Genomic DNA, 21,907 nt, shown 5'->3' with positions numbered 1-21,907 from the left:
GCTCCTACCTTTATATCCTGTGGGTTAATATCAGGATTTGTTTGACACCGTAGAGGTCCCAGAGTTTGGACATGAAAAATGTAGAGGAGAAATTCGTCCCGGGCAGAGAATGGCCAGCCCACTTCCAGAAGGGTGTCGCTGATGGTACTTGGTCCAATATTGTGCAGCTATAAACAAGGAACATGTCAAGTAATGGCACAACACAAAACAGGAAGATGAAATCAAACTCCATGTACTTCGTACCCATTCTAAAAGACAGGTATGTTTGGTTTTAATGCATCTGGGCTGTGATGGTGGCATTGGAAAATAGAATCCATGTAAGCAAGAGGAGCTCCAAAAGCAGTAAGTGCTGATGCCCAGAGAAGACTCTTCATTCTGGGAACCTCTAAGGGCAGACTTCCTTAGCAAAGACCACATTAACCATGTCTGGTAATTGTGATGTTTACCTTAAATATATATTAATTTCATCGCAGTGCTAGAAATGCAATTTTAATTATATGCTTTCAAAACTAGTTATTCGTTCTTTACATTGAAATCTGCCTTCTTCCCGACTACTGACTTGCCAATTGCAACCATATGGGATGCACTTTCTCTCACCCCCTGGAAAAATAGTTATCCATCAAATGCCAAAGATGGCCCAGGCTCAGCACAGTTCACTTCAAGTACACATTTCAAAGCTGAGCTCCTTCTGTTTTAATCAGTGGATCTCAAAGAAAGAGAGGCCAAATCTCATAAAGAGATGAGCATTTTAAACACATGAATCTTGTACTCACAGGACACCAAAACAGCTTGGGAAAAATCACCAAATGTATTTAAATTTATTGTGGTTTTGAAAATTCACTTCAAAGCTGGCAGGATACTTTTGTCTTTTTTTCCTCCACAGTTCTGATAATTATAATGATCAATAAAACAATTTATAATTTGGTTTTGCTTATTAGGTGGCTCATTTAATTCAAATTATCAAAGCAACATGGCATCCCCTGGTAACAGTATATTTTGAGACATGAGGATAGCACATAGGAAACATGTGATGATTGCTTTGTCACCACTGATTATTACCCTAAAATTTTATGATCCGTTTATGCTAAGATTAGAAGCAGGGCTGCCCTGAGAATGATTGAGTTTGAATATGTTTGAAACTTTGAAGTGTCACCACTCTTAAGCAGAGTGGTGCACACAAGGTTTAATAAATTATTCAACAGCATTTTTTTTTCTAGCAAGGTTCTTAATCTGAGTGGCCTTGGGGACTCTGTTATCCTTTTGCTATCAAGAGAGCTTAGGGCAAAGCTTTGATCCAGCTTCGGATGGGGCTTCTGATTCTGAACCACAGGTTGGGCAGATGACAGAGGTTTTCATGTTGATGCTGTGCAGGAGTTGACACTTCTTTCCCCATATGTAAACAGCTCATCAGTTTTGAAATGACTTCATTGTTAACCTTCGAGTATGTTAGTCATGTCCCTTGTAGCTTCAGATGAAAGTCACAGTCAGAATTATTAGGTCAGTGGAGTGTGTTACATAGGAGAAGGACAGACAGCAGTACAGAAGAACGGGCCTCAAACAGAAGATGGCTTTTCATGAGCTGCTGGTTTGCTTCTGGGAAATATTTTACTAATCAACAGACTATTTCAAATCTCAGAATAAGTTAATTCCTGTGTGTGTGTGTGTGTGTGTTTGTGTTATATGTGTGTGGGTTTTTTTGTACAATAGTGAATACTCCATAAATTTTTCTCTGTCTGGTACCTTCTGGTTGGTGACCTTTATTTTAAGAGATGTGTAGGTTTTAAGGATATTTGAAAATGTAGGAAGAAGCAAAATAAAGTCTAGGGAGCTAGTCATTTTTATGCTTAAGCTGTACATTAAAGATTAAAAAAGAGGAAATAAGGAACATTTAAAAGGGAATAGTAACAAGATAAAATATTCTCACTACATAATGACTCTCATCACTAGAAAGCAAGTGACTCATACTGTACTCCCTCCCCTCCCCACTGCAATATGATAGCATAACAGCACAAATCCAAGCAGTATATACAGCTTAGATCTTAGATTGGTGTCTTTTAAAATACTATGAAGAGTTTATTGGTAAAGAGCATAAGAATAAAGTCCTAACACAACTTTAAGATAGATAAAAGCTACCTCATAAATATGTTCCACCAGTGGACCAATTCCTTCCTCTTTGCGGGGCTCCTCTTCTGGCTCCCAGTTATGAATGGGCAAAACAATCTGCGGAGGGTGGGAAACTCTGAAACATGGAATGTTTTGTTAATTGCTGATGATGACACAGTAAGGAATGGTTCACTAGTGTACAGGATGCTAACAGCAATGAGAAAAAGTGGCCTGCAATTTACTTGAACAGATATTGCCTATATGGAAAAAGGTATTAAAGCTGATAATCAGTAAAATAACTAAAGGAATAGCAAAGGATCTGAAACATCCACTGGAGGCTTTTAATACCTGGCCTCTAGCTCAGAGGTGGACTATTTTATAGCATTTCACCTCTTGAGCACTAGGAGGGAGAGCAGAGAGTCTTTCTGATTTGAGATGGATAATTTAACATATATACATATAAATGTACACATCTATCTATAGGTCCTGTGTAAGTGTAAGACTGTGTGTGTGTGTAGGACTTACATTCCCTACCCTAAGCATGTCAAGAAATGGGACTTTTTTGTGGATAAAAGTCTAGAATTCTGTGTTGTGTTAAACATTGGGTTGTGAAGAAATGTAGTTTTGTATTAAATACTTCAGAGCAGAAAAGTGGTCACTTGTATATTCCTACTTAGATTTCTTTGGTTTTCCCTTAATGCAGCCATACCTCCCGCAATGCCAGGCCAAGAGCCAAAATAAAGCCTGATTGAGTTCTAGAGTTGTCTTCTAGATAACTCAAGGCTGAGAGACACTTAAATGATGTAATCATGTAAGTAGGATATTAACACATAGATATTTTTTGCCTGTAATTTACACCTAGTGAGCACTGGCTGAATGCAAGGCACTGCATGGCATTATTCTACATTAAAAGCTGGTTCCAAACCAAATTGTTATTTTTGTATAATCTTCAAAAGGATACTTCTCAAAAGAACAATGCTTTTTTTTTTTTCTAGCAATTTTTAGGTGAAAGTATCTTTATTTTTTTTTTAATTTTTTTTTTTTTTTTTTATGATAGTCACACAGAGAGAGAGAGAGAGGCAGAGACACAGGCAGAGGGAGAAGCAGGCTCCATGCACCCAGAGCCTGATGTGGGATTCGATCCTGGGTCTCCAGGATCACGCCCTGGGCCAAAGGCAGGCGCTAAACCGCTGCGCCACCCAGGGATCCCTAAAAGAATTCCTAGACCTTAGCTAAAAGTAACTTCAACAGAGAATCTCTCTCGGCAATCAGATGTCTCAAATGCCCCTTTAAGGGCATCAGTAATTAATGCAGCCTCTAGCAATGTCAAATACTATCTTTATTTTCGCCTCTGAGTAATCTCTTTCTCAAGGACGAAGCAAAATTTATTGGACTAAATACTGACCCAAGGGCAAGTAATTTAATTTCTATGTGTCCCTATTTTCTCATCTGGAAAATTATGATAAACTCTTTGGATTGTATACCACAAATTATTGGAAAACATCTCAAATGATCTTGATCAAAGTTAATTTGGCTGCATTGTCTTCTGGGGGTGTGTGGAAGAAGTATATTTTTTAAATTGACAACCCACAGAAATGCTACTAAATTACAAAAACCTTTGCTTTCATCCTTAATGGGCAACTATTAAATTATAAGTGCAGGGCACAGGCTTGCTGGGCTGATACCTCAACATTCCCTATGCTTATATTGGTTTGTTGTTATGTCATGCTCCCCTTTCTGACTTGATTTGATTAAATCATGTTCAGATCAAACATCAGGGACCTGGTAAGAAGAAGAGTACAGAACATGGAAGGTTCTTTTCATTCAAATGAAGCCCAGGAAGTTTGGGCTTCTGGGGGTCTTCATGATCTAGTCACCCAAAGCTTTACTTTGCTCCTAGCTTGGCAATGAGAGTTGACTTCATCATGCTCCACAGCCAATGTGAGGCTCTAAGGAAAACTTTTTTTTTTGATAGAGAATAAATACAGAACAGAAGCTGAGCACATTTTCTCTGAAAAATTTGTTCTTATGGCCATCAATCCTGTAGGATTGACTGGTCATAAATGCTCCCATGCCACAGAATCATAAATATTTCGACCTTGACAGGTACTATGGAGACAGTGTATTCAATACTTCTCATTTTATCCATGAAGGGAAAATTGATGTTCAGAAAAGTAGGAGTTAATTGCAGGTGAAGACTTCAGCTCAGGTTAATTCAGTACTATTCTATTTCCAATATACAGTTGACTCTTGAAAAACATGGATTTAGACTGCACGGTCCAATATTTTCCCCATATATAAGATACAGCACTGTCATTATTTTTTCTCTTCCTTATGATCTTCTTATTAGCATTTTATTTTCTCTAGTTTACTTTATTGTAAGAATACAGCATATAATACATATATAAAATATCTATTAATCAACTGTTTCTGCTATCAGGAAGGCTTACTGTTAATAGTCCTGGGGGAGTCAAAAGTTGTATGCACAGGGGGTTGGTGCCCCTAACTCTGCCTTGTTCAGAACTCAACTGTATAATGTACCACAGGAGCCACCAAGTAGCAGCGATTTTAGTAAAGACAACTTAAAGAAACATTCTGCCCCATTTCTGTAAACAAAATCAAATAGAAACCTGTAAGAAACAATCTATTATCGGTCATGGCAAAATCATTCAAAAGGTATGGGCCACAAAATTCAGTTATCTACTAAGACTTTTTCAAATCTGGGGAAACCATGACAAAAAATGGCTCCATGGAGATTCCACATAAATAAGTGAAACATTGTTCACAGTTTTCAAAATTTTCATTTTTGTTTAGAAGGAAGGAAGAATATAATCAACTTTTAGCTGAGATAAAGAACCCTAACTGAATAGCATTCACATTCTAGGGTGGAGGATAAAACATTATTCCATGGAGCCCCCCACCCCAGTGATAAGAAGATTGAGGTATCAATGGTAATGCTAGATGTTAGGAAAGGATTAGGGAAGAAAGGAATTAGGTTTCTGGTAAGTTAAAGTGTATGCAATTGGAAGTTCAAGTCTGATGCTGTGCTAGTATGATATGAACCCTATTCTCATAATCCTGTTTTCAAACACTATTAGCCTCAAATAGACTTCTATTTAATGTATGGAACAATGTTGGCTCCACCTGCTATTACCAGTGTTTATACAGACCATGGTTGTTGATGATGGTAGTCTTTTTTTTTTTTTTTAAGATTTATTTATTTATGAGAGAGAGAGAGAGAGAGGCAGAGAGACAGGCAAAGGGAGAAGTAGGCTCCCCACAGGGAGCCCAATGGGGGACTTGATCCAGGATCCCAGGATCACACCCTGAGCCCAGGCAGACGCTCAATCGCTGAGCCATCCAGGCATCCCGACTGTTTCTTAATCAAACTCACTCAATCCTGATTATATTACAGAGGACACAAATTTATTACTCTTTGTGAGCTAAGTACATGTGGTGCTACCTCTTGTGGCTAAATTTACTTCTTACCGACTTAATGCTAAATTAATCCTTTGAGCCAACAAATGACATGTAAATCTGCTGAAAGACAGTGTTGACACTATCTGGCTTTGAAATAGCAGAATAATTCTCAGTATTTTTTTCCCATTAAAGAAATAAATCCATTTGAGTTTATTTTTAAAATTACAAAACAACGCTAAACTAAAAAAGAACTGCTAGAGACAGTGTGTGATAAAATACATTGGAATAAACACAACTGGGGAAAAAAAAAGAGATTTCTGAAAACTGAGCATGGAAGATTTTCAACACAGTAGCTGTTTGTTCCCTGAAGAATTAAACATTAAAACTAATATTTTTGCTAAGTATTTGGAGTAAAGAGCTTTACTTTGCAAAATGGCTAAAAAGAACTCTAACACTGTGTTAAGAATAAACTGTGGTCAGTTGTTGAACATTAATCTAGTGATTAAAAAAACTGCATTCATATGAGAAACCCAATTTTAATTACCTGATTTAATTATTGCTAAAATGAATAGGAAATTTCCTTCCTTTTTAAGTTAGAAATATTGATATGATAAATGATGGCAGAAATTTATTTATAAATATTTATCTTATAAAATGGATATATAAGAAATAAATATATTACACCTTGCGGCATTGGATTGAGTTATGTCTTATGGAATAAAAACAGTACCCAATTTAAAATTTGCTTTGGCATTAAAAAAAAGTTTCAATTTATTTTTGGTCAGCAAAACAAAGATAAACTAAGCTTAACGAAGGAGACAAAACTTCATATACACTAGTTGTAAATGTTAAAAGATATAAAAATAAGTGTAAAAAAATTCTTATTTCTTCTCTGATTTTCTTTAGTGTTTTTCTCAATGAGAACAATGGGGGAATTGAGAAATGCACAAAAATGAAACATCTGGATTAGCTCCAAATTTCTATAAATCAAACAGCTCACTTCTCATGATTCAGCTCATGAGTTAAAGAAGAAATCGCAAAGGAAATTAGAAAACATTGTGACTGAAACCCAACATATCAATATTTTGGTAGATGTTCAAGCAATTAGAGGGAAATTTATAGCACTAAATGCTTATGTAAGAAAAGAGTCGCCAGTCAATGATCTAATTTCTACATAGAGGAATTAGAAAAAGGGAAAATCTAACCTAAAGTGAACAGAAGAAAGGAAATAGTAATAACAAAAGCAGGAGCCAATGGAATAGAAAACAAAGCAACAAATAAAAGAGAAAAAAGGGGCACCTGGGTGGCTCAGTCATTTGAGCTTCTGAGATCTCAGAGTCCTGAGATCAAGCCCCAAGATGGGCTCCATGCTCAGTGCAGACTCTGCTGGAGATTGTTTCTCCCTCTGCCCCTTCCCCCACTCTGTGCTCTTTTTCTCTCTCTGTCCTTCTAAATAATTAGTCTTGAGAGAGAGAGAGAGAAGGAGAAAAAAGAAAAGTCAATGAAATAAAAAAACTGGTTCTTTGAAAAGTTCACTAGACCCTAGGTAGAGTGATCAAGCAAAGAAAGGAGGGCAGTAGAAGATACAAATCAATACAGGGAATGGTGAGGCCCTACATACATTAAAAGGAAAATGAGAGAATATCATGAACAAATTTATGCCATACATTTAAAAACTTGGATGAAACAGACAAAGTTCTTGAAAGACAAACTGAATGCTCCTCCCTTAAGATCAAGGTAGGATCTAAAAACAAGACAAAGATGTCTTTTTTGCACCAAGTCTACTCAATCTTGCCCTGACACTCCTTGTCTATGCAATAAGAGAAGAAAAAGAAATAAAGAAATAGAAGAAATAAAAGGTATGACTATGTAGTAAACAATTTAACATTTCCCCAGAAGCCCTTAGCTTCTGGGAGGTAAAGCCTAAGCTCTAGAAATTTTATGCCTGAAAGAAATATCTTTGTTTTTTTCTAAGGGTCATGGGTCATACTGGATATTCTATCAATATGATTTGGGGAGGGTTGCCCACATCAAAAAGATTAACAGTGTGAGTCAGGGTGGGAGCTTGATTACATCATATTGGACAACCTGGAGATTGACTGAGATCAAATCAGTGGTCAATCAATTAAATGCCATTGTAGTGGATCCCCAATAACAACTGTGAACACTGAGCCTTCGGCAATTTCCTCAGTTGGGGATACTCCATGCATACTGTTATGTATCCATATGAGGAAAGTAACATGTCCTGGCTTCATGGAGGATGACAACAGAGGCTGTGTGTTTGGTACTGCCCCAGGCTCCAACTTATGCTCTTCTTCTCTTGGCTATTTTTAGTATTTATCCTTTTCCTGTAATGAACATAGTGACGAGTATAATAGCTTTCAGGGAGTTCTATGAGTCTTTGAATGAATTATCAAATGAATTATCAAACTGAGGGTGATTTTGGGAAGCACTCAAATCTACAATTGGTATCAGAAGTAAGGATAATCTCTTCTGGGTACTATTCCTTCTAACTCTGTAGTTAGCTAAACTCTTGCATATGCAGATTAAATTAGGAAAAAAATCAAACTTTTTACTCACAAGTGGCATGATAATGCTATAGAAAATTCTAGGAAATCAACAACCAAAAAGTTACTAGAATTTGTAAGCAAGTTTACTAAGATCTCAGGGTACACTGCTTGCATTTCAGGACTTAAACATGTGGATCAATGAAACAGAATGGAAGGTCCAGAGTGTCACAGATGAATAGAGGTGTCAAGTAATTCAATGGGGAAAGGATGGTCTTTCAGCCAATAGCAGAGCAACAACTAGATATTCTTATGCAGCAGTGAACTGTGGACCTTACCTCACCCCAGACACAAATATTAACTTAATCACAGACCAAAATGTAAAATTGCAAAACTTGTAGGAGAGAATGTAGGAGAAGGTCTTGTGACTCTGAGAAAAGTGAAGACTTTTTATTTTTTTTAATAAAGGACAAAAACAGTACAAACTATAAAATATTTGTTTATTTTTAAAAGCTTATTTATTTATTTTAGGGAGATTGAGAGAGCAGTCTATAAAATATTTAAAATTTGGATTTCATACAAACTAAAAAATTTTGCTTTTTGAACATCAGTGTTAAGAAAATAATAAGCCAAACTATAAACGGAGAGAAAATGTTTGCAGGACACATATATCTGATAAATGATTTTGTATCTGGAGTATATAAGGAACTTTTAAACTTGATAATAAGATAGATAACTCAATAATAAATGGGCAAAATTTTAAAAGACACATCAAAAAAACCCACTACGGGCAAATAAGTAGTGAAAAGATACTCAGTATCACTAGTCATTAGAAAATGCTGATTAGGGTCCCTGGGTGGCTCAGTCAGTTAAGCATTTTGTCTTTGACTCAGGTCTTAGGATGGAGACCCACATTGGGCTCCCTGCTCAGCGGGGAGTCTGCTTCTCCCTCTCCCTCTGTGTGCTCGCTCTCTCTCTCAAATAAACAAATCTTAAAAAAAAGAAAATTATAACTAAAACTCAATGAGATATTCTCACACACCACAATGGCTAAAAATGAACAAAAACAAACCTCAAGCCCATGCGTGCAAGTGCGTGACACAACTACAACTCACTATGCTGGTGGGAATGTGAAATGGAAATGGTACAGCCACTTTGAAACACAGCTCAGCAATTTCTTTTAAAGTCAAACATACCCTTGCCATTACAGCTCAACTCCATTTGTGAATAAAAAAAAAATCCCCACAAATGCCTATAGCAGGCTTATTATTAATAGCTCTAAACTGGAAACAACCCAAGTGTTCACCAACTTGTGAATGGAGCAGCAATTTGTGGGACTTCCGTACAGCAATAAAAAGAAACAGACCACTGATACATGTAAGAACATGGGTGTTTTTTTCACATGCATTATGCTAAGTGAGAGAAGCCAGACTCAAAAGGCTACATTCTGTATGAGTATATTTATATGACTTTTCTGGAAATGTAGTGATGGAAGATAGATCAAGGTTGACAGAGCCTGGGAGTGGGGGCTGGGTTAACCATAAAGGTGCACGAGAAGCTATGTGGGGTGATGGAACTGTTTTATATTGAACGTCCTTGTGGTGTCCTAATGCTTCAAACTGAACATCTAAAGACAGGGTGAGTTTTACTTTATATAATTTATACCTCAAAAAGCCTGACTTAAAAAAACACACACCAAACCCCATAGACTATCAAAAGGTACTTGCAATGTGTGTAGCTGATAAAGGATTAGTGTCTCAAATTCTAGAATAGGAAAGAGTTGCTTCCTATGGATTAGTATGAAAAAAATTGTCCTTTAGTAGAAATATGGCCTAAAAATGAGCAGAAATTATTCAATTTGGGAAGAATGGAGTCAACATACACACACACAAAGCTACTCAGTGTCATTTAGGAAAGAGGGGATGTCAAATTGAACGTTGAGTTAGACAGTATTTCTCATCCATTAGATTGACTCAGATTGAAAAACTCGACCATTTTGTAAGTTAATAACATGTAAGAGTGAAAACTTACCTCCATGTCTTCTGGAACAGAAGTTTGGTATAATTATTTTGGAAAAAAAAAACCGGTTTGGTACTATTTAGCAAAGTCAAATAGTGTACAATGTCTGATCCTCAAATTCTGCCTCTAAGCAGGTACACTTCTGACATTCTTCCACACGTGTCCCAGGAGATATGTACAAGGAAGTTTGTAAAAAAGGAAAAAGAAAACCCTCAAATGCTCATCAAGAGTAGAATGGATGAGTAAGTATGGTGTATCTATACAATATTAAACTCTTCTGCAATTAAAAGAATGAACTATAAGCACACGTCCTAAAGTGGGTGAATGTCAAAAACATTCATTTGAATGAAAAAAAAATCACAGAAGCATAAACAAAAGATTTTGTGTAGATAAGGTTCAAAGAACTCTCTCATAGGCTACATGGCATGATTATTTATAAAGGTGCACCTGAAGACAGGCTGCTTGGACTTCCATTCTAGGCCCCCACTTCCTAGCTTCTAGCTTGGTAGTCTTCAGCCCCCTCCTTTTTTCTTCAGCCCCTTTTGCCAAAATTTCCTCACTTGTGCAGCAAGGATGCTGGTATTTATTAAGATGTGCTAATGGGTTGGGGTAGCACATGGAAGGATCAATACATGCTAGGAATTATTATTCTTCTCTAATCCATTAGGTGGAGCCTCACTGGTCCCAAGAGGGCAGGCAGGGCTCCCCTCATTGAGAACAGCAGGGAGCAGAAGTATGAAAATGCATGGAGACCAAGGCTCAGAGTGCAGTTGTCTCGAGTGACCATCATGGAAGAGTGGGAAACACTCAGGACTATGGAAAAGGAAAGGGATCTGGGATTGCTGGAGCCCAAATGACCACTCAGTCTAGAATACCAGCTGACATTTTTAGCTAAGTCCTTAATTGCCCTGAAGAAATAGAATTATGATAAAATCAACAAAGTCCTCACTTGCATAAAAACTATGTACAGTACATTTCCCAAGATGGTGGTCATTCTAAGCCTTTCCTTTGATCACTCTCCTCCTGCCTCTCAACTGATTGTGTATTGGTACTTTCTTCAAAGAACAGGACACAAGGAAAAATGTAGATTTTTCATATCTAAGAGTTAGCCATTTGTTTAGGTTTTCATTATGCCAAAATAATTACTGGAGAAGTGAGACTTTCGGCAATCATAGGTTTGTCTGTTTTATCTGGCTTCTTATCACAAGTTTCTATAGTCTGATTACCTGTCAGTGTGGGGAATAAAGGGATATCTCATTTTGATATCCTTTAAGTTGATACCAAATGTAGTTTGCTCTAGTTTTCAATGGAAGTCTAATGGTGGATAGAAAATAATGGAAATTTATAACTAAAGTGAATTGTGATCGCTAATGTGTTAGGAAAATTTCATATAGTTTTTACTAGTTTTTTTTTTCCAGAACTAAAGCTATTATAGTATTAGTATGGTATTATAGTATAACAACTACAATGTCTTGATTATTACTTACCCTCTTATTTCTACTTGAGCTACAGCAGTGATGTTGATTTGCAGGCTCACAAAATTGCTGTCTGGGTTGTCCTTGTTGGAACTACAACACAGTGACAATATGATTTGCATGTATTTTTCAGACATGATACAATATACAATCATAACATTCTATATATTGAACAACAAACGCTACCAATACAATCATTCAGAAAACAATGGCATATCCATTCTACAAAACTGTAACCATTTGAAAATGGAAATGCTAAGATTCTCTATGAGTGAAAGTAATGTAATGACTTTCCCTAAGAAGATATCTTATTTTGAAAACACAGCAGACTAGAAAAGCTTAAACACTTCTTTGTTTCAATGGCTCAACCAAGAAGGCAGTGAGCCGAGTTCATTTGCCAACCTCTTCCTTGGACACGTTTCTGAACTTCTCTATGCATCATGTTCATTGTCCATTAAATGGGAAAGGAAGTCACTCCTTCCTGATTCTCCATGCTCATAAAGAAGAGAACTTGGATAAATAATCCAAGAGCAGCACATAATGGAAAAAGCTTTTGCATTTGGCTCTGGAATTCATTATACCATACATTGTTTTGGCAGCAAATTTACCCTCCTTGTGGTTTATTCCTGAAGTAGTATTAAAATAAGTGTACATTTATTGCATGTTCACTGGCTGATGAGGGTGGGGGGGGGGCTGGGAGTGAATTAGAAGCATTGCCAATGGTGGGAAGAAGCAAGACCCCAGGAATTTGGGCAGCTCACATCAAGGCAGTTAGGACATGACACAGACGTTATCAAGTGCATCAAGATCTCAAGATAGGAAGGGACACCTGGGTTGGCTCAGTGGTTGAGCGTCTGCCTTTGGCACTGGTCATGATCCTGGAGTCCCAGGATCGAGTCCTGCATCGGGATCCCTGCAGGGAGCCTGCTTCTCCCTCTGCCTATGTCTCTGCCTCTCTCTGCATCTCCATGAGTAAATAAATAAGCTCTTTAAAAAAAAAGAAAGATAGGAGGAAATGAGGTAACTGATAAATATTAAGGAGGTCATGTGATGTAATGAACACTGGGTATTATATTACATAAGAATGGTGAATCACTGACCTCTACCTCTGAAATCAATAATACATTGTATGTTAATTAATTGAATTTAAATTTTAAAAAAGATTCTCAAGATAGAAAGTGCATGTTTAATAATGTTTCTTTGAACAGTGGCAAAATTATTTTTAAATCTGCTGGTTCTTTTATCTCAAGCAAATGTAATTACATATGAAATTTAATATTTTTAAAAAGAGATTTATTTATTTGAGAGAGAGAGAGAGCATGCAGCAGGGCAGAGGGAGAGGGAAAGAGAAACTCAAGCAGACTCTGCTGAACTCCGAGCCAGAGGTGGGACTCTATCTCACAACCCTGTGATCATGACCAAGAGTTGGGTGCTTAAGAGACTCCACCACTCAGGTGCACCTACATATGAAATTTAATTTAAAAAAAATGCACCTGCGAAGCACCCAATCCTGTAAAGGAAAATGAAACATGGTCTCACAAGACGTTCAGCCAGTAGCTGAGCTTTGAATGCAAATGCCAGTTGCCTTTATAACCCTTTTGTGATTTCACTGGAGTCACCGTCATATTCCAAAGATTATGCAGCTTTCAGCAAGCAGATGTGGCCACACCACCCCTGATGGGTCATGTTTATATCCAGGTCTCATTTAGAAGAGAAAGCCTCCTCTTTTCATCATCGTCTTTCACGCAGATTCAATGGATAAGCTTTCACACTGCACTGGTGGTAATGGTATGTGTTCTGACTAGCTTTTGAAGCTTTCCAAATGTGGGGGCTAGAGAGGAGATGATAAGAGTCTGCTTTCAAAGCAGGAGACAGAAATGTTCCCACAATGCTTTTGAAAAGTCTCGGCTGATTGTATATACTGATAAGGCCACTTAAACTGCAAACACACATAAAAGATATAAACAGGCCAATGTCAGGCTCATTTCCTGTAATGGGGCATCACTGCTAGCCTTGTGATGAGCCTAGGGGGACTTGTTCATCCCTGGAAACCCCAGTTTCCAGGCCGCTTTATTATCATCACATCTGGGGAAAATCAGACAACGAAAAGGTTTTTTTTTTTTTTTTAAATAATAAATTTATTTTTTATTGGTGTTCAATTTACCAACATACAGAATAACACCCAGTGCTCATCCCGTCAGGTGCCCCCCTCGGTGTCCGTCACCCATTCACCCCCATCCCCTGCCCTCCTCCCCTTCCACTACCCCTAGTTCGTTTCCCAGAGTTAGGAGTCTTTATGTTCTGTCTCCCTTTCTGATATTTCCCACACATTTCTTCTCCCTTCCCTTATATTCCCTTTCACTATTATTTAATACCCACCATTTGCTTCAACGTGGATGGAACTGGAGGGTATTATGCTGAGTGAAGTAAGTCAATTGGAGAAGGACAAACATTGTATGTTCTCATTCATTTGGGGAATATAACTAAAAGGTTTTTGTTGTGTGTTTTTTTTTTTAAATTACTGAATTACTAACCAGCAAGAGTCATTAAGTAATTCTACTTGTTGCATACTGTGTAGTTCCAAATGCATTATGGGAAACTCTGTAGTTTAGAAATTGAAATCTCATTGTTTCACACCTTACCCAGACTTGGTTCAATTTTCTAGTTCTCACTGCTCTGCAGCAGTAGATATAAAAATTACAAACAAAAACAAGTTTCAGTTTAGCTGTCCCACAATTTCATTGCATTTTGTTTCCATGTGGTTAAAATGACACAATTGACTTTACTCACAACACCCTGAAAATGTATATAGATGTTAGGCACTGAAATCGTCTTTGGACAGAAGTCTCATCTGAAGCTTGCAGAGGCTATTTGACAGTGAGAGCAATGGCAGACGTGGAGACTAGATCGGGTTCACAAACAAAATCGTCCTCTGTCACACAGCCTTGCCATGACACTTGGTACTGCAATCAACCACTGGTATCAACAACATCTCCTGGTAAGAAAGGCACCAGGCTTGATATACAACTTAGATGCTTCCTTGACCTCTTTCCTGGAAGGAAACCTCCCTTGCTAATACCACTGCTATGTTCAAACAAGTCATCCATCACTGGCTTGGACACTGAGCTATTTATATCATTGGTGCTAGTTCTACGCAGGAATGAAGGATTTCCTCTCCACGACTACACCCTATGTCATGCACAAGGATAAACATGTTTTTTACTTATCACTTCAATGCTTTTTTCTTTTTCCTTACTGTTTCCCAGTTTGAGTTTTCTAACATTCCCTCTGCGCCTTCTGTGGTCTTTGGCACATCAGCAAATACAGTGTTCATCTCACCATTGCCAAGGAAGCAATTTCAGTGACATCATGAGGACCTATTTGTATGTGGGAATTGCTATCTGAGAACCACTTCACACAGGGAAGAGAATGTTTACATGTCACACAAAGCCACGGCATGAAGAGACCATTTAATGCAAACATTTGGTAACATGAAATATTTTAAATTTATTAATATATAAGGTCTCATTTCTCTGTTGGGTTCTGTTTGTGGAAAGGGGCATTAAATGTGGATAACAGAGGTCAATGTGGTCAAAAGCTTAAGAATTTAGACTTCAGAGCACTTGGTTTAATTTATCTTTGTTTTAACACATTTAAATTGAATGCAAACTAGCCACTAAATACTTATTTATGTCTTTGGAGTTGGCCAGGCAAAGCATGTAGATTAATGCTTACCTCAGTGTTAAGTATTCTCAAACAGATAGAAAGATAAAGTATTCTCTTTATCTCTGAAATGTCTGGTTTTGGAATTTGATGCTTTATGTATGTTCCTGGATGCTCTCTAGTTCTACATTTCTGCCTTTTTATATTTTTTTCAGGTTAATGTTAAAACAGTCATGAGTTGCTATAGCATGTAAGGATGGAATATAATCATGGTCCATTCTTTTAGATGAAGGGGGATGTTGAATTGTGACCATTTCCATTTTCCATCAAATTTAATACTTCATTGCTGAGTTCACTATTTGAATGATGATCTCCAGGATGGATTTGGAGAAGGCATTTAGGACATCATTTGTTATCCTTTGCTCCTTGGAATGAACTACTAGTTACACTCATTCTATTACCTGTAACTGCAATCAAAAGTAAGAAGGATGTGTCAAGGAATTTGCTTTGCATCTTTGCACCAGATTTTCTTTCTAAATAAAGGCTTTAAATTTCATGACAGATATATCTTCATGCCATTGCAGGACCAATGTCACAGACAGTGATGGTGAGAAAAAGGAAACTTTAGGCCACTGTCTGAAGTGATGGTGGTCCTCACTGGAGTGCTTTACTTTCTTTTCTTTTCTTTTCTTTTCTTTTTTTTTTTTTTTGAAAACTTACAAATATTTCTCAAATGAAAATATTTAGGACTACCTGAAACTTCTGGAAAATACACATTTATAGAGATACAAAGAAGTGATTTAATAAGCTTTTGGTAAAATGATATTATAGAATTCATTCTGTCTGCATCTTACCCCTAATAGGGTAAACATTTTTTAAATCTCTAGCAGAAAATATTAAGTTAAACTTTTAAAAAAGACCTAATTACGATCAGAATAAGACCTAAGGTAAGTTAGAAAATCTTCCTTATTAGAAATCTATCATAAAATTTAGGGGGTGTGGCTTGTGATATGGGTTGTAGATTAAATTTTTTTTTTAATTTTTAACGATTTATTTATTTTAGAGAATGCATGAGTGGGAGAGGCAGAGGGAGAGGGAGAGATAATCCCAAGCAGACTCCATGCTGAGTGTGGAGCCCAACTCAGGGCTTGATCTCATGACCCTGAGATCAGGACCTGAGCCAAAACGAAGATAGCCTAACTGACTATGCCATCCAGGCACTTCTAGGTTGTACATTTAAAAAATCTGCTATATTCTTATAGAGTTTATATATTTTTTAAAAACCCTAAACGTTGAGTCAAAGTAGCTGTTAAGAAGTAATCCATTGCACAAAGCACTCTCCAATCACTTCTTATAGGACAGAAGGTAAGTTTAGAGATTAAGCCACACTGCACACTAGGATTTGAGAACCAAATTGTAGAGACTGACTTCAGAGTTGTGTTATAGTTAGAATAAGGGTTCATCACACTGAGCATATGCTATTTATACCAATGTTGTTCAAACTTTTAAAATTGCAGACTATAAAAAATATATATATACATTTCACAGGGTGTCTTACTATACACATTTATATTTATCTAATTGAATTGTTTCACGAACAGGAAGGACTCTGATACATTCCATTCTATTCAATCTCCTTTTTCTTTTAATACTGGCCTGCAGTCATTAAATTGATCCCATTACTGGCTAATGGCCTGAAGTCCACAGTTGGGCTTTCATGTACACTGTTCCCCACAAGTCTTCCCACTCACTAAGTATTATTTTCAGCCATGGAGTATTAAACAGAATAGACAGGGAAGTAGTAATTACACTTTTATCTGAAAAGGGTCTTAGAAAAAAGTGGCAGCTACTTACATGCTTTGGCTTGTAGTTACCAGAAAAGGCCCTGAATGAAGGCTCTGAACCAATATATGATCACACCAGCTTCCTGCCATAGTGCTCACAGTGAAATTGTCAGAGACTCATTATTTCTTGAATAGTTGGATTTCAAGATTGCGAATGCATAATCCATTTTGTTTTTTGCAAAAATTTTTATCCTCAGGGATTAGCTGACCACCAGCTGAGAGCAAGGTGGGAATGTAGTATAGGTGTTGGTGAGAGTGGGAGAAGGGAAGTGAATCAGAATGAGGACAAATGGAGGTAAATGGGGGTGGGAGGGTACCCAGAACAAAATTTCACTAAAATAACTTGGCTCATATAATGGGTCTCTTTTCTAAAACAAAACAAAACAAAACAAAACTGAAATAACGAGAACAAAGGAAAAATGATCTGTGAAAGTCTGAGTTCTAATTTCAGGAGACCTTTAAAGGTTAAGGAGCTTGGAGAGTGGCCATTCGTTTCACTATGGATTTCTCTAATATTGAAAGCTGACCATAATTTTAGGCACTCAAAGATCTGACCTTCTGATTTGGAGATCGAAGTTAATGCTCATGTTTGTTTTCTCAAGACGTGGAACTGCAAATCGGAGGCCCAGAGAATACTAGAAGAAAAAAAATCACAAGACACTAAGTTTATTACAGGGAGGGACTTTATACGCAGCATAAAAATCTCTTTAAGTCATCCTTGCAAATCCCCACCCTAGCTTGCTGTCTTTTTCTCGGATTCCACCCTGGGTTGCTGGGAGGAAATCATGCAACTAAGATTGCAGGGCCCAGACAGTTCAAGTCCCTCTACATTGTGGTTTCTTCCCTTCATTTAGCCCTGTATGAACTCTTCTCTGGCCACCTTCCTATGTACTAAATTAAAAACAACCTAAATATACGAGAGATGATTGATTTGGAAAACTGTAATGCTTGTGTTTGATGCACATTTAGGTAGCCATTGAAATCATGGTTGTGAATTCTATGCAAAATGTGGAAAATGCTTCATTGTAATGATGATCCATAAAGAAACAGATTACATAGTTGTATGTACAATGTGTTTCACCTATTGTTTTAAAAGTTTATCGATGGAAAAATTACAGGAGTGAGGGTATATTGTAAGAAAATATATCAGAATAACATCCTATGGTTATGTTAAGGTATGAGTGTAGGGATTGTTTTTTCCACTTTTCTTTATTTTTCAAAGTTTTATACTTGAGCTTATTTTTTTGAGTACAGATTTTTAAAACTTTGGGAAAAGTAAATGCAATGATACTATAAATAAGAAAGTAAAAACAAGAGCTAAGTAATTATATGACTTACTCTCCCATGTACTGTGCTAAGTCTTATGTGTCTTGCCTCACATAATCATGACAACCACCCCACAGGTAGGTATTATGATTGCTGACATTTTACAATTGAGGAGTAATCTGAGGATTAGGGAGATCAAGTGCCTTCCTCCAGGAGCACAGCAAATGAATTGTAGAGTTGGAGTGGAAATTCCTGCAAATTGACTCCAGAACCTGTTTTCTTGACCACTATATTATGAGAATCAAATCAAATCATGAGTGATTCAAAACTCATGTTAACACGAACAATAATAAATCATTGTTTTTATTGTAAACCCTCATCATCATTTTACTAGCCCTTACTGATTATGCTGCACACCAGGTACTGCCCTAGTGGCTTTATTTACATCATATCGTTGCACTGCTCCAAACATTTCTAAACACAGAAATTCTCCCATTTCAATGTGACTTGTCCAAAGTATCACACTGAAAATGGCAAAGCTGGGATTTAAACCCAGGAGTGTCTAATTATTAAACCTATGCATCCTTATGCCGCAGCCACAATGAATTCCTTAATAATAACAATGTACGATTTTTGGTCAGACCTCCAGGACTTTGCACATAAACTTCTCTCTTCTATGGAAACCTGTTTAAACATTTCCTGCTTTTTCTACTTGAAGAGGTTCTACTCATTCTTCAAAGCTCAGGACAAGAGATCCTCCTGCAACATACTGTCTGGTCCCACAGGCCAGGTCAGGCAGAAATTTTCTCTTTCCCTGTCTCTCCTTTGCTACTCTTCCCATCACTCAACCTCTAAGGTTGCTAATTTCAAGTTTCTTATTGAATGGGGATTGTATATTTTCATCTTGAGGTTGTGAGACTCTAGCTTAGGATGAGGCATATAGAAGGGGCACAATACAAATGGTTGAAAGAATGTGAAAGAGTGTGCTGTTATTTGCATAGTTCTAGTAATGGGGATCTTGCCATATTATGATGAAGCCTGGCTAATGTTGGTCTTCATTGTAGAACAATTTAGCTTGGGACAAAGACACAACAAAGATATGACAATTTCATATTGATAAAAGACCCATATGTTTTCAACTAGAATCAAACACCAGATCTCTGGGCACTGATTCTAAAGAACCTCTGTGGAACCACTACTTTTTTTGTTTTCCTGATTGAGAGATTGTACACATTTTTATGAATCCTACTGGCACATAGTATATGAAAGTGACATAACTCCTCACAAATCAGAAGAAATACATCTAAATATTACCTTGAATGTTTTGTTAAATTAAAATAAAAAGTCACTTGACAACTATTTTTTAAAATGTTGGGACTGAAATAAATGGTGTTGGTGATTTATGATGTTTTTTAATATTTAGGACTGCTCTTACATTTGGAATTTTACTACAATCTGAGGATTACTTTTTTAAGTACGAAATGAAGAAGTAAATAAATCAAAATGTTTTATAACAAAACAGAATGCAATAAAATTTGATGTATTTAAGGGCATTAAGGGGTGAGATAAGAAAGCTATTAGGTTTCTTCCACTATAGACCTCACAGATAAATGAATACAAACAATTTACTTCCTTGACTTCCAAAAATTATTTGTTGGTTAAGTGGATTGACATCCAGTCACATAAACACATTTGTGGTTAAGACCACATGGCCATTTTTACCCTCCACTTTGAGAATCACTGGTGGCCAATTTTTGTTCCAAGATTACTGTTGGTTATTAATGATCTTAGATGATCTCTGGTTTAGATTTAACACTTTCAATACCTGAAAAAGGAATGAGTGCCTGGTCACCTATTTATTGAGATATTTATTTATGGAGATATTTATTGAGGTATTTATTATAAGAAGTTACTATATGTATTTAAATGGCTATTGAATAAAATAAACTTATTGTCCACAAGTAATCTTGAATGAAAAGTTCCTAAATCTGGAAACAAAGAAAAAGAGAGGAAGAACATGTCCTTATTCTCTCAGAAGCACATTATAAATCATTATTAACTCTTTCTTTTTCTTGCTACAATTTTATTATTCTTCAATTAAAATGCATGGAAAAATACAGACCTGGTAAAGCTGACTCAAAAGCTGGATTATGGTAACATTTTAATATGAAATGCTGTGAATGATATTCATACGGGAAATATGTCAAAAATAAAAGCTTAATCACCTTTGCTAAAATCTTTAATGATGTCATTTCTTAAGTCATTTACTGATTACAAAAAAAATTGCAGTGAAATTCAAAGAAAAAATATCCCAAGAAAAAAACCTGTACCAAAAAGAAATTCACAAATTTGTAGCACCTAAAAGACATGTAAGAGTAAAGTCAAAGAAAAAAGCATATGAAAGTATTCGTGTTTTTGTGTTCTTAACCTCAGATTCCTCACTCTCGATATGCTATAATGCTAAATCCACCACTGTGGTAATTTCCTGCCTAATTTGTTTCACTTGCCAGGTGCTAAATTGTTGAGTGCTAATTGGGGAGCTTTGTATTAGCTCTCTTAAAAATTCAATTAGAACTTAGTAAGGTCTTCTGGTTTTCTCTTACATTTGTTCCAGCCACCATAGGGTTCCCAAGGTCACACACCACCATCCTGGTTATATTTTCCATCTCGTACTCACAACTCAGTGGTCGCAACCCCTGCAATGGGAAAGAACACCAGCATGGAGCTCAGTAGGCAAATAAGTTACATCCTGTCCCAAAAGCGATGTGTGGGCCGGGAAGCTTCTCTTGATTTCAAACACCTGTGTGGGCAACTGTGCCCAAGAGTTCATGTGTAACCGTTAAGTCAGAAGAGAAACTTGATAGAAAAAAAAAATCAAAGTTTAATTATAGGAAGAAATTGGCTTAGTCAACATACTTAGTACATTTCACTGAGGAAGAAAATGCTTAATACATGAAATAATGAACATTTTAGGAATTATTTTTATTATTGCTACTGTTAAATTTGGGCCATGAAGATCACAGATAAGTAAATATCACTGAACAAATTTATTCTTGCAAAAACTGAAATGACAGGTATTAGTGGAAGCTATCATACGACTTAATGAGTATTTTGCAAGAGAATTGCTCTGAACACAAATTTTTACACACCATGGCCCCATTTTGAGATTACACGACCAATCTTAGTTCAACCCTCTAAACACTTAAGATGGGAAGAGAACACTTTTATGTTTACCTCGTGCTTCATGTCTCCCTTCTTCTACCTATATCTTATTCTCATTAGAAAGTATCAAACTCAAGTTTGAAGAGGTGCTTAGAACTATGCCCTGGACAAGTTCTCAAGGTTACACCAGATGAGAAGTAAAGGAGCTTTATCTTTGAACTCCTTCCCTCTGTTCCAGCTCTATCTCTTGTTTTCACACTACTCCCAGCTGCTTTAAAATCCACACCTTGCTCTCCATCCTGAGCCCCTTTCCATTTTTCAAAACATAATGTCCGTATGGCCCTGCTTCACCTTTGGTGATAGCTACAAATGTTACCCATTATTTCCCTCTAACTTACTAAGTGCCACTAAGTGCCACCTGTCACTCTCATTCCCAGAGATAAGCTTG

The 21,907-nt window shown here is 36.8% G+C and overlaps 1 protein-coding gene across 1 annotated transcript in view; it reads right to left on the bottom strand.

Annotated features, from left to right (window-relative positions):
- The window catches only part of ITGA8 (integrin subunit alpha 8), a 169,116-nt gene that overhangs the window by 37,337 nt on the left and 109,872 nt on the right, over window positions 1-21,907 (bottom strand). The window contains exons 21-25 of the mRNA XM_077897083.1: window positions 20,901-20,993; window positions 17,587-17,666; window positions 11,537-11,617; window positions 2,134-2,239; window positions 9-167 (exon numbers count right to left, since the gene is read on the bottom strand). Of these exons, the coding sequence (XP_077753209.1) occupies window positions 9-167; window positions 2,134-2,239; window positions 11,537-11,617; window positions 17,587-17,666; window positions 20,901-20,993 (519 nt within the window). The remainder of the gene's footprint in view (window positions 1-8; window positions 168-2,133; window positions 2,240-11,536; window positions 11,618-17,586; window positions 17,667-20,900; window positions 20,994-21,907) is intronic.

This window comes from Canis aureus, chromosome 5 (assembly GCF_053574225.1).
Source record: "Canis aureus isolate CA01 chromosome 5, VMU_Caureus_v.1.0, whole genome shotgun sequence".
Classification (NCBI taxonomy): domain Eukaryota; kingdom Metazoa; phylum Chordata; class Mammalia; order Carnivora; family Canidae; genus Canis; species Canis aureus.
Note: the sequence above shows the minus strand (reverse complement) of the source record. Positions and strands in the feature narration are given on the sequence as shown.